Here is a 12,910-nt window from a genome sequence, read left to right as displayed (position 1 = left end):
AGCACATCTAGACATAGTAAGCATATGTTTAATATTGCTTGCTAATGACTTTTTCCCAGTTTTATTCCAATGTCAAGCTGGGACCCATGCATAATTCAATATGATCAGCTAACATTGATGCAAATATTACTCAGTCCACACATATTGTGCCAACATGCTAATGCCAGTCTACATTTAAGAATCTGGTTGGAGTTCATGCTTTATTAATGCATTCTCGTAGTGGGCCCTCACTCTCCTTGTTTAAAGTTGGTTGACTCAGTTGAAATATGTGTGAACATACATACACACACACACACACACGCACACGCACACGCACACGCACGTGCACGCGCGCGCACGGGCACACGTACACGCACACACACACACACACACACACACGCACACGCACACGCACACACACACACACCCACACACACACACACACACACACACACACACACACACACACACACACACAAACACACTCCAAGACTCACCTATTCATTTCCTCAAGACAGTCTGTGGCAAAGAAGAAGCTCTTGATTTTGGGATGGCAAGCTTTGAAGGCACTGCAGTTGGCCAGATAGAAGAATGCCAATTAGTGCTTCTGTGTGTGCATGCGGTAGTGTTGTGTGAACTCATGTTGTTCAGGCGAGAGTAAATGCGCTTGATTAATAATTTCAGCACTCACAATTTCCGTCTGCACTCTATGGCTCGGTCTATTCTGAACTCAGGGAGGCTGATGAAGCCCTCAGCCTTCTCATCCTGCAGGCAGAGACAGATGGAGAGAGGTGGTAAACTATTATCATCACCATCAAGGAACAAACTGTCACACAAACCGATACACCAATTTAACTCTAGAACTGTTCATCACACTAAATGTGTTGTTTACATTGGCTGGGTCAAACCTTTTGCCACTTTACATTAAACAAAAGCACTCAGTGCCACCCTTTGCCCGGGCCACCATATTTGTCACCTGCAAAATCAATAAGAGAACAGCTACTGAACCACCTTAGGCTTTCTGCGCAAATCAAGTGAACTTTAATCAAGGCAACAGAAAGTAAAATGCTTTATAAAAGCAACACATTACAGTCTACATTCAAACAGCTGCCAAATGGTTGAGATTAAGGTTAAGATTGCAAGATGTCTGTGTCTAATGTGATGTCTTGTATTATTTTTCATTTTATGGCAACTTTTTTTTTTAATGGCGGCGCGGGCACCCGCAAGAAATTTCATTTCTGCTGTAGGTTGCACATTTGCCAATAAAGTTGTACTTGACTTGACTTGAAATGTGCAATACAGATTTTGCTTTGCTTGACATTGCAGCTTTGATATGATTTTTTTCTCAAATTTGTACAATGTGTAATTTATGTACACTGTCAAAAATTAAGATGATGTACATGTATAGTCCAGGGGTAAGGAAATCCGCCTCCTCCAGAGCCATATCTTGCCTTTTTTGATCCCTCCCTACTCCAGCACACCTAATTCAAATGATCAGCTCCTCAGCAAGCTCTGCAGAGGCCTGAAATGATCATGAACAAATCAGGTGTGATGGAGTAGGGAGGGATCTAAAACAGGCAACATATAGCTTTTGAGGAACCGGAGTCCTGTATTAGTCACTCCTACTTACTTTATTTTAGTTTGGAAACTTTTTTTGTATTTTTTTATTTATTTTTTTACTGTTACTCATTCATTTTGACAATACATGTGACGAATGACCAACACATGCTTGGGCTTCGCATTCGGACATCGACTTACATTCTGATTGGTGTACCAATAGAGGCAAGATTCTTTCAGGATAAACCAATACTTCCGCCATTTCTGTGTGAAGTATCCTTTGGCGTCCTTTTTCTTCCACAGCCAGCCTTCACAGTCACCGTGGCCCAGATCCTTACAGGAAATTCTTCTTCGACTGGCACTCGTGAGAGAACCTGAAGTGAGAAGAAACTCTTTTATAGTGCATTTGGAACCCACTTGGACTAGAACGGCTAAATGCCCCAGCCTTTGCTTAAATAAAACCTTCTGAATTCTAAAAAATGGGGAAATGTCTCCCTCTTAAACCAGGTCTCTGGTTCACCTCCACCTTCAAACAACATGTGCATTCAACTGTGGGCCATCTTATGGCCTTGTCAAACAAGAGAACTTTTGTGTCGTTCATGATGGCCACACTGTCACACAACCACATAAATATCAGTCTGGGTCTTGGACCGGGCGAGATGTTACACTACAAGTCTGTCACCGGCCAGACCCTGCCTAGTCGTTGCGGGCTGCCGTCAACGTTCAAGTCGATTGGCCCAGGTCCGTTGGGGAAGTGGGATAAGCAGCTGAAGAAAGAAAGAAAGAAAGAAAGAAAGGAAGAAAGAAAGAAAGAAAGAAAGAAAGAAAGAAAGAAAGAAAGAAAGAAAGAAAGAAAGAAAGAAAGAAAGAAAGAAAAAGAAAGAAAGAAGAGAGAGTAGGGACCCGTTCCTGGAAGCCACGGAGAGGGCAGTATGGACTGTCTCCAAAAAGAACTTGAGGTAATTAATTTGTTTAATGACACCACATTTGCTAATCAGCTACTGGCAAGATTTTTTATTTTTAACAGGTAACTGGTAACTGTATTGGAATACATTTAAAAGTAACCCTCCCAACATTGTTGCTGGTAATGAACACATCGGAACCTATTTTGGTATACTGCTGACCGTGCACTCAGCGTATAAACGCGAGTGGCTTCATTTTTCTGCCAGTGCACTTCTAGTCTAGCGTCTTGGAGCCATGTTGCACCCATTTGGGCATTTTGGCACATGGAATTGCCTCGCTCCCGAGTCATCCGACAATTTGGTAACAGAAAGTAGTCTGTGCTCATGCGTAAAAAGGTGGAGGTCTGGGGGTTAACACACACGGACGCTATAATGATGGGGGTGCAATGCAGTTTCCAATTGCCCACGTCACATGCTCGGCCGACTACATCATCCGAAAGGCAGAGTTCCGTTTTACCTGCCATTATCATGCACTGATCCCAGCAAGTCTATTTCTGTTCCCGCAATTTCACTCGTGCATACTGCACCTCTGACATTCGACCGCCCTCATTTTGTTGGAAATTAGGAATTTTATGAAGAATGACTAGGAACAGTATTTCAGAGTGTTTTTGAATGCATTACGCGACTCACTTTATTGCGGGGAGGGGGCGGGGGTGGGTGGGTCGTAAGAGCAATTTGAAGCGTGGACGTTATGCTACTGAGGGAGGATTGTCCGTCTGTACGCTTTGTCTCAGGCTATTGTTGCTCTGTTTTGGCACTGGCTATGCCCTACAGTAGTGTGCTTGTGATTTATAATAATCAGTGAGATAAGCAACCAATGTCTGATGTTGTGGGCGGTGTGCACAGGAGCTGGCTTTAGGAGGACATCATGAAAGCCACCTGAGTAGAGGCTGGGTTTTAGTGAGCTAGTCTTACTTCCAGGTTAGAAATACAGCCAACAATTCATCTTCATTCATTCATCTTCAGTACCGCTTGATCCTCACTAGGGTCGCGGGGGGTGCTGGAGCCCATCCCAGCCGTCTCCGGGCAGTAGGCGGGGGACAACCCTGAATCGGTTGCCAGCCAATCGCAGGGCACACATAGACGAACAACCAACCACGCTCACACTCACACCTAGGGACAATTTAGAGTGTTCAATCAGCCTGCTATGCATATTTTTGGAATGTGGGAGGAAACCGGAGCACCCGGAGAAAACCCATGCAGGCCCGGGAAGAACATGCAAGCTCCACACAGGGAGGCCGGAGCTGGAATCGAACCCGGTACCTCTGCACTATGAAGCCGACGTGCTAACCACTGGACTACCGGGCCGCCCTACAGCCAACAAAATAACTCATATTTCATAAGAACTGAGATCGCCATTGTGCTGAAGGTAATCTCTAATCAAATATATACAGATAGTGCGAATGCCGAAAAGAGCATGATACCGACACTTTAAAATATCATAAAAGTCTAAAAAAAATGAATAAAAAGATACACACCTTTACTTCTCTTTTTGGTTTTTGTTCTCAATGAAGTATAATGGAAAGACTGAAAGACAAAGAATGAGGAAAATAATTAGAATTAGCTCAGTATTTCACAGATGAACTCCTCATTAAAATGTCCAATGATGTAAACAAAGGCAGAAGCACAACTTATTCATTCATTTTCTTTCGCATAACTCAAAAACACAGTCCAGTCAATGTTAATATGTACAGCAGAGAAAAGCATAAAGTCATACTTCTGCTGTAACATTTTCACTGGACAGGTTAATAACATAGGACTCCATCATATGAGTTTATAACAGCATTAACTGAAATAATGCCTTGTCATAAAAGGAGGGCTTGTCACGATCGGAAATGTAATGTGGTGCTAAATGGAAATAGTGACAGACCATTATTATTTGGTTATGTGTACATGATTATTAAATGAATTTGAGGACTGAATTTGAGGATTCAAAAACAATCAAGTGACTCATATTGAAGCATTTTATAGAGCAAGATGAGTATTTTAATAGAAACAAATGAGTTAACTTTGTTTGTTTTTTTAAACTAGGCTGACTCACTTTACAGGTATATGCTCCAACAAGCAGGCACAGATGACCAATGCTTCCAGTGTGACAATGACCCTCAGGTCATTTTATCTCAATAAAGTTTTATTTGGAACACCATTGTTATGGTAGTGAATGGCTCAAATCACTTCTAATCCTTTGTATATTGGGTTACAACTAACAATAAACTCATTACCATAGCGGATATGGTTGTTAAAACACAGCTGACACATTGTTGAAGCCTCTATGCCTTTTTTTTAATGAATATGAGTTACTAAATATTTTTACAGTAAAAAGAATAAGAGAGTAAAAATAATTATATATATAATTATAGAAGGTAGGCCGCAGTTCGATGATCGACTTTGTAGTTGTATCATCGGATTTGCGGCCGAATGTTCTGGAGACTCGGGTGAAGAGAGGGGCGGAGATGTCAACTGATCACCACCTGGTGGTGAGTAGGCTCCGATGGTGGGGGAAGATGCCGGTCCGTCCTGGCAGACCCAAATGTATAGTGAGTGTTTGTTGGGAGCGTCTGGCGGAATCCCCTGTCAGAAGGAGTTTCAACTCCCACCTCCGACAGAGCTTTTCCCATGTTCCGGGGGAGGCGGGGGACATTGAGCCCAATTGGACCATGTTCCGTGCCTCTATTGTTGAGGCGGCCAATCTGAGTTGTGGCCGTAAGGTGGTTGGTGCCTGTCGTGGCGGCAACCCCCGTACTCGCTGGTGGACACCAGCAGTAAGGGATGCCGTCAAGCTGAAGAAGGAGTCCTATCGAGACTTTATGGCCTGTGGGACCCCAGAGGCAGCTGACGGGTATCGACTGGCCAAGCGGACCGCGGCTTCGGTGGTCGCAGAGGCAAAAACCCGAGCGTGGGAAGAGTTAGGTGAGGCCATGGAAGCTGACTTCCGGACGGCTTTGAGGAAATTCTGGTCCACCATCCGACATCTCAGGAGGGGGAAGCAGTGCACCACTAACACTGTGTACAGTGGGGATGGGGCGCTGCTGACTTCGACTCGGGACGTTGTGAACCGGTGGGCAGAGTACTTCGCAGACCTCCTCAACTCCACCAACACGCCTTCCTTGGAGGAAGCAGAGCCTGGGGACTCTGAGGTGGGCTCTCCTATCTCTGTGGTTGAAGTCACCGATGTGGTTAAAAAGCTCCTCGGTGGCAAGGCCCCAGGGGTGGATGAGATCCGCCCGGAGTTCCTCAAGGCTCTGGATGTTGTGGGGCTGTCCTGGTTGACACGCCTCTGCAACATCGCGTGGTCAACAGGGAGAGTGCCTCTGGATTGGCAGACCGGGGTGGTAGTCCCTCTTTTTAAAAAGGGGGACCGGAGGGTGTGTTCCAACTACAGAGGGATCACACTCCTCAGCCTTTCTGGTAAGGTCTATTCAGGGGTGCTGGAGAGGAAGGTCCGTCAGGAAGTCGAGCCTCAGATTGAGGAGGAGCAGTGTGGTTTTCGTCCCGGCCGTGGAACAGTGGACCAGCTCTACACCCTTAGCAGGGTCCTTGAGGGTAATCGGGAATTCGCCCAACCAGTCTACATGTGTTTTGTGGACTTGGAGAAGGCGTTTGAGCCTGTCCCTCGGGGAGTTCTGTGGGGGGTGCTTTGTGGGTATGGGGTACCGAACCCCCTGATACGGGCTGTTCGGTCACTATACCACCGATGTCAGAGTTTGGTTCGCATTGCCGACAGTAAGTCGGAATCGTAATCCAGTGGGGGTAGGACTCCGCCCTTTGTCGCCGATTCTGTTCATAACCTTTATGATCAGAGTCGAGCCACTTCTCCTCCACATCGAGAGGAGCCAGATGAGGTGGCTTGGGCATCTGATTCGGATGCCTCCTGAGCGCCTCCCCGGTGAGGTGTTCCGGTCATGTCCCACCGGGAGGAGACCCCGAGGAAGACCCAGGACACGCTGGAGAGACTATGTCACCCAGCTTGCCTGGGAACGACTCGGGATCCCCCGGGGAGAGCTGGAAGAAGTAGCTAGGGAGAGGGAAGTCTGGGCTTCCCTGCTAAAGCTGTTGCCCCCGCGACCCGGCCCCAGATAAGCGGTAGATGATGGATGGATGGATGGATGGATGGTAGAATCATAAAGCACAAAAACAAAAGTGATCAAGTAAAACAGCAACATTTTCTTTACTTTCTTCATGGAGGCTGCTCCTGAGCTTCCAGAACCAGAGTACCTGTAAAAACACAGATTGTGACTGAAATAATCATATCACGACTCTCTTTATTTCTATATATGCATTCAAATATAGTCAGCCAGTCCTCCATTAAGCACCTTCAGCTGGTCCAGAATGCCGCTGCTCGCCTCTTGAGTGGTACTCGTAAGAGAGAGCACATAACTCCTACTCTGGCATCCCTTCACTGGCTCCCCATTCATTTTAGAGTTATTTTCAAGATCCTCCTCTTTGTTTTCAAATCTCTGAATAATCTCGCGCCACCTTACCACTCTGAGCTGTGGACCAGTCTTTGTTAGAAGTACCAAGAACTAAACTGAGGCTCAGAGGGGATCGAGCCTTTTCTGTTGCTGGTCCCTCTCTCTGGAATGACCTCTCACTGAACATTCGGCAAGCCTCCTCGCTGCCCATCTTCAAAGCCCTCCTCAAAACTCACTTGTATTCTTTGGCGTTCGACTCAGCATGACTTAGATTTGTTCTTGATTTTACTGTTTGGTGCTTTCTACCGCCTTTTTTACCGATTTGTCTTACTGTTTATTGTGCATGCTAAATCGCTCCATGTACAGCACTTTGTATGCAGCGATGGCTGTTTGAAAGTGCTCTATAAATACTGTTGACTTGACTTGACTTGACAAATATCTTGACAAAAACTATAAGCTTACCTGTCTGTTGTGTCTCGCAGTGTGTCTGCTCCTCGCTAAAAGATAAAAAAGAAACTTTATATTAAAGATCTGCTAAAAGCCTCAATAACAATCTAAATGTTTGTGCCTTAAACATGTAATCTTTCATTAAAATCATCATTCCACACTGTTTCTTGTGGGAATGGTGAGCAATGGGCACACAGTGGGGGACGAAATGTATTCTTTTTCCTTTTTCCCCCAAAATCTATGACAATCAGTGAGTGTTGAAATATACACTGCGCCGCTCAGGCAGTGGCTCACTACGATCGCGCGGGTATCTCGGCGAAAAAATGTTGTCTACCCACAAGCATTGCAATAAAATTGTTAGTTATTTAGTAGAGCTAAACATCTCTTTATTTTCGCGATAAGCAATGAAAATGAACAAAAAGTTGAACTAAGCAACAACACTTTTGTGGGCCGAAGGCCCACCTTACCAGCCTTCCGCCGGAACTAGCTGATGAGCTGACGAACCAGCTAGTATATATATAAAAAAAAAAAAATAATCCTCATCTCACCCCTCGGGTGGTGTCCGTCCCTCATTCAGCTCGGGTCCTCTACCAGAGGCCAAGAAGTTTGAGGGTTCTGCGCAGTATCCTTGCTGTTCCCAGCACTGCACATTTCTGGACTGAGATGTCCGATGTTGTTCCCGGGATCTGTTGCAACCACTCATCTAGTTTGGGGGTCACTGCCCCGAGTGCTCCGACCACCACAGGCACGACTGTCACCTTTACCTTCCAGGCTCTCTCCAGCTCCTCTCTGAGCCCTTGGTATTTCTCGAGTTTCTCATGTTCCTTCTTCCTGATGTTTCTATCACTTGGGACCGCTACATCCACTACAACGGCTTTCCTCTGCCCTTTATCTATGATCACGATATCTGGTTGGTTCGCCATTACCATCTTGTCAGTCTGGATCTGGAAGTCCCACAGGATCGTCGCTCTGTCATTCTCCACCACCTTCGGAGGTGTTTCCCATTTTGACCTTGGGGTTTCCAGTCCATACTCCGCACAGATGTTTCGATAGACTATGCCAGCCACCTGGTTATGGCGTTCCATGTAGGCTTTCCCTGCCAGCATCTTACACCCTGCAGTTATGTGTTGGATCGTCTCAGGTGCCTCTTTGCACAACCTACACCTTGGGTCTTGTCTGGTGTGGTATATCTGGGCCTCGATGGCTCTGGTGCTCAAGGCCTGCTCCTGAGCAGCCAGGATGAGTGCCTCTGTGCTGTCCTTCAGGCCAGCCCTCTCTAGCCACTGATAGGACTTCTTGAGATCAGCCACTTCAGTTATGGTCCGGTGGTACATCCCGTGTAGGGGCTTGTCCTCCCATGATGGTCCCTCTTCCAGCGCCTCATCTTCTGTTCCCCATTGTCTGAGACATTCTCTGAGTACGTCATCCGTTGGAGCCTTCTCCTTGATGTATTCATGGAGCTTGGATGTTTCATCCTGGACAGTGGCTCTCACACTCACTAGTCCCCGGCCTCCTTCCTTTCGGCTTGCGTACAGTCTCATGGTGCTGGATTTGGGATGGAACCCTCCATGCATGGTTAGGAGCTTTCGGGTCTTAACGTCCGTGGTCTGAATCTCTTCCTTTGGCCACCTTATTATTCCTGCAGGGTATCTGATCACTGGCAGGGCATAGCTGTTTATTGCCCGGATCTTATTCTTGCCATTGAGCTGGCTTCTTAGGACTTGCCTCACTCGCTGGAGGTATTTGGCCGTAGCCGCTTTCCTTGTTGCCAGTTCGAGGTTGCCATTGGCTTGTGGTATACCGAGGTACTTGTAGCTGTCCTCAATGTCTGCTATTGTTCCTTCAGGGAGTGAGACCCCTTCAGTGCGGACTACCCTTCCTCTCTTAGTCACCATCCGACTACATTTCTCAAGCCCGAATGACATCCCGATGTCGCTGCTGTAGATCCTGGTTGTGTGGATCAGGGAATCTATGTCCCTTTCGCTCTTAGCATACAGCTTTATGTCATCCATGTAGAGGAGGTGACTGATTGTAGCTCCATTTCTGAGGCGGTATCCATAGTCTGTCTTGGTTTTTACTTGGCTTAGGGGGTTCAGTCCTATGCAGAACAGCAGTGGGGAGAGTGCATCACCTTGGTATATGCCACATTTGATGGACACTTGGGTAAGTGGCTTGCCATTGGCTTCAAGTGTGGCTTTCCACATCCTCATCGAGTTCGCAACGAAGGCCCTTAGGGTCCTGTTCACCTTATACAACTCCAAGCATTCAGTGATCCATGTATGTGGCATCGAGTCATAGGCTTTCTTGTAATCAATCCAAGCTGTGCACAGGTTGGTACGTCGGGACCTGCAGTCTTGTGCGACTGTTCTGTAAACCAGGAGCTGATGTTTGGCTCCTCTGGTATCTCTACCAATGCCCTTCTGTGCTTCGTTCATGTATTGATCCATGTGTCCACTTATTTTAGCCGCAATGATGCCTGACATGAGCTTCCATGTTGTGGATGGGGCTGCACACTTCGAGGGATCCTTCATGATCAGGATCGTTCGCCCTTCGGTTAGCCATTCTGGGTGAGTCCCATCCCTCAACAGCTGGTTCATTTGTACTGCTAGGCGCTCATGGAGTGCTGTGAGTTTCTTTAGCCAGTAGGTGTGGACCATGTCCGGGCCTGGTGCTGCCCAGTTCTTCATATCTGAGACTCTTTCCTGTATGTCTGCCACTGTTATGGTAACCGGGTTCTTTTCAGGGAGGTTGCTGTGCTCCTCTCTCAGGGTCACAAGCCATTGTGCACTGCTGTTATGTGCAACCTCCTTCTCCCATATGCCTTTCCAGTACCTTTCAGTGTCCAGTCTTGGTGGGTCAGCTCTGTTGTTAGGACCCTGCCACTGAGCGTACACTTTCGCAGGTTGTGTTGCGGACAGCCTGTTTATTCGTCTGGCCTCATTCTCTTTCGTGTACCGCTTTAGGCGACTGGACAAGGCTTGGAGCCTTTGTTTGGCAGTTTCGAGTGCTTCAGGTATGGTCATCTGGATGTACCTCTCGGGTATTGGCCTTTTCATCACACCTCTCTGGGCCTCCGTCAATTGACTCACATCTTTCCGGGCCGCCTTGATCTTAGCCTCCAACCGTCTTTTGCCCCAAGCGGGATTCGAACCACCGTCTCCCGTATGCCAAACCGATGCCTTGCCAACTGAGCTATCCAGCTGCATATATATATATATATATATATATATATATATATATATATACCTGTATACTGTACTGTGTATGAATGTATGAATGTATGTATGCGTGTGTGCGTGTGTGTGTGTGTGTGTGTGTGTGTGTGTGTGTGTGTGTGTGTGTGTGTGTTTAAAGAATCGTGATCACTGCTCTCTCTACGTGGTTTTGCTTGCGTTTGAGTCATCAAAACAAACACATCACTTAGAAGGTTACAGAGAAAGAGAGCGAGGACAGTGTGTACTCACATGTTGGAGACTGGTGTGTCTGTGTATTCCTGTTTAAGGCACATTCATAATTGGTCTCGCTGATGCTGAGTCATACACCTCCTCACCTACAACGATGTGTTTGTGTGTGTGCACACAAATGTGTGCATTTGCCCAGCATAAATTTATATTTAGTGTCCACTGTGTGTTAGGTGAGAGGAATGTTTCCATGAAATACAGTAGATTCCCTGCATTCTAATTCATGTGAGCCTGACTGTGCGGATGCACACCAGCCCGTGTACCTGGTGTACATGTATACCTGGTATACATATCCATACATACAGTGCATAGAGCGAGAGAGGAGGAGAGAGAGACAGAGAGAAAGAGAGACAGAGAGATAGAGAGAGAGAGACCCACACCCACACCCACACACACACAACAACACACAAAATAATCTCACAGGAAGATAAAGAAGAAAAAGACTAATGGAAAAATGGGTCCGGTCCAAGTGCGCACATCAGGGGAAACAAATGCCGCTTTTGAGGAAAGTGGGAAGGATGATTTTTTTGTGTTGTAATGGACCAGAACAAACAATCTATCGGAATCAGCCATCTTTGTTGTTTACATTCGCCTCAAATTTTTGAAGTCGCAACTGGGCTAATCCGAATGGGATAAATCCAGTGGCGGGCAATGAGTTTTGGACCTAGGCGTCAGCGGGTATTTATTGTTCTAATCGACCTCTTAATAACACCATAACCCGTTTGATTGACAGATGATTGACTGTACACTCTCCCTTTCAAGCAGTGTCACCCACACGCATCAATACGAAAGAGAACGATATAAGAGCATTTCCCGTCTTTGAGGATATTACCAAAAGAAAATAAATATAGTTGTCTTTACCTTCCAATACATCACCTCAAGAACTCCAAACCTCTACAGTACAATATAGTACTTCACAATCATTTTTTAATCAATATGATCACTCTAAATAAATAAATAAATAACTGCACTGTGTCGGTGATGCTGTCGTGGTCCACTCGCCAGACTTGTGTGCGGGCAGAATTGGATCAGTTCCCACTCAGTGACGGTGTGAATGTTGGTGTTTATACTGTCGTTGTTGTCTCTATACCCAAGCCCCCCCCCCCCCCCCCAAAAAAAAGAAAACATCTTGAAAGTGATTTTCTAACCACTGCCCGATATCATGCTCCATCTGAAATCAAGCTTTGGCCTCACACAGAGCTGAACCAATGATAGGATGCAAAAACTCACTCTTCCTGAGGGATGGCTTTCTGGCATTAAACAAAAACAAAAACGAGCGAATTGCTCAATTAAATGAAGTCATGATAATTTCTTTTTTCTCAGCCCCCCACATTTCGGTCAAGCCCCCGCAGTAGCCCAGGAGAGAAAAAAATGGCGCCCTGTCTGATAGTATACAGAAATGAATGTGTACATACAGATAAAGGATCTGGAGGTTGGTCTAAGCGTAATGTAGAGGACAGCATGGATGGACTGAGGGGAAAACTAGGACTGCTTGGATTGCGACTCTTGCGGCGAGAGCGTCTGGTGGAGTCCCTCCGGCTCTCTCTCCCCGGCCCTTCAGGCTCCTCCTCAATGACCAAGATCTTATCATCGCTGAGGTAACGTAGTAGGGAGTTATCTGAATCTGTGTGGAGGAGAAATGGCTACAATTAGATGATAAGAGAGGCTCAACAGAATGGATGGAAGAGAGAGAAAAATGAAAGAGGTCTGCAGTTAGGATAGAGCTGAGGGAGAACCGCATGTTGGAAAATGACACGGTCCCATTGACACTTGGATACAGCCTTTGATAAAAACCAAAAAGAACAAACTGATAAAAGTTCTCCAAAGCTGCATTATCTGGTCGACGATAGCTTGATGGCGAGGGACATCCTGTGTATCTGAGGCAATGATAATGCAGATTTAGAAGTCACTGCTAAACTGTAGACTGTCACAGAAAGTTCAAATCCGATCATGTATTCATTGTTCATATATTTAAATGTAAAGACCTAAATCTGACAAAAGAATGAGAAGTAGAAAAAAAATTGCACTGGAACCAGACTGTCTTATTTTAATGTTATTCATAGACTTTCTGGCAGGAGAGTTGAGGTCAATA

At 46.1% G+C, this 12,910-nt stretch overlaps 1 protein-coding gene across 1 annotated transcript in view; it reads right to left on the bottom strand.

Annotated features, from left to right (window-relative positions):
* Positions 1-12,910, bottom strand: part of si:ch211-26b3.4 (connector enhancer of kinase suppressor of ras 2) — a 59,673-nt gene that overhangs the window by 7,137 nt on the left and 39,626 nt on the right. Inside the window, exons 13-19 of the mRNA XM_052058547.1 lie at positions 12,234-12,442; positions 7,373-7,407; positions 6,671-6,713; positions 3,977-4,025; positions 1,738-1,910; positions 671-744; positions 477-548 (exon numbers count right to left, since the gene is read on the bottom strand). Coding sequence (XP_051914507.1) covers positions 477-548; positions 671-744; positions 1,738-1,910; positions 3,977-4,025; positions 6,671-6,713; positions 7,373-7,407; positions 12,234-12,442 — 655 coding nt within the window. The remainder of the gene's footprint in view (positions 1-476; positions 549-670; positions 745-1,737; positions 1,911-3,976; positions 4,026-6,670; positions 6,714-7,372; positions 7,408-12,233; positions 12,443-12,910) is intronic.

The sequence above is a fragment of the Hippocampus zosterae genome, chromosome 1 (genome assembly GCF_025434085.1).
Source record: "Hippocampus zosterae strain Florida chromosome 1, ASM2543408v3, whole genome shotgun sequence".
NCBI classification, from domain to species: Eukaryota; Metazoa; Chordata; class Actinopteri; order Syngnathiformes; family Syngnathidae; genus Hippocampus; species Hippocampus zosterae.
This window is presented reverse-complemented; position numbering and strand designations above follow the sequence as displayed.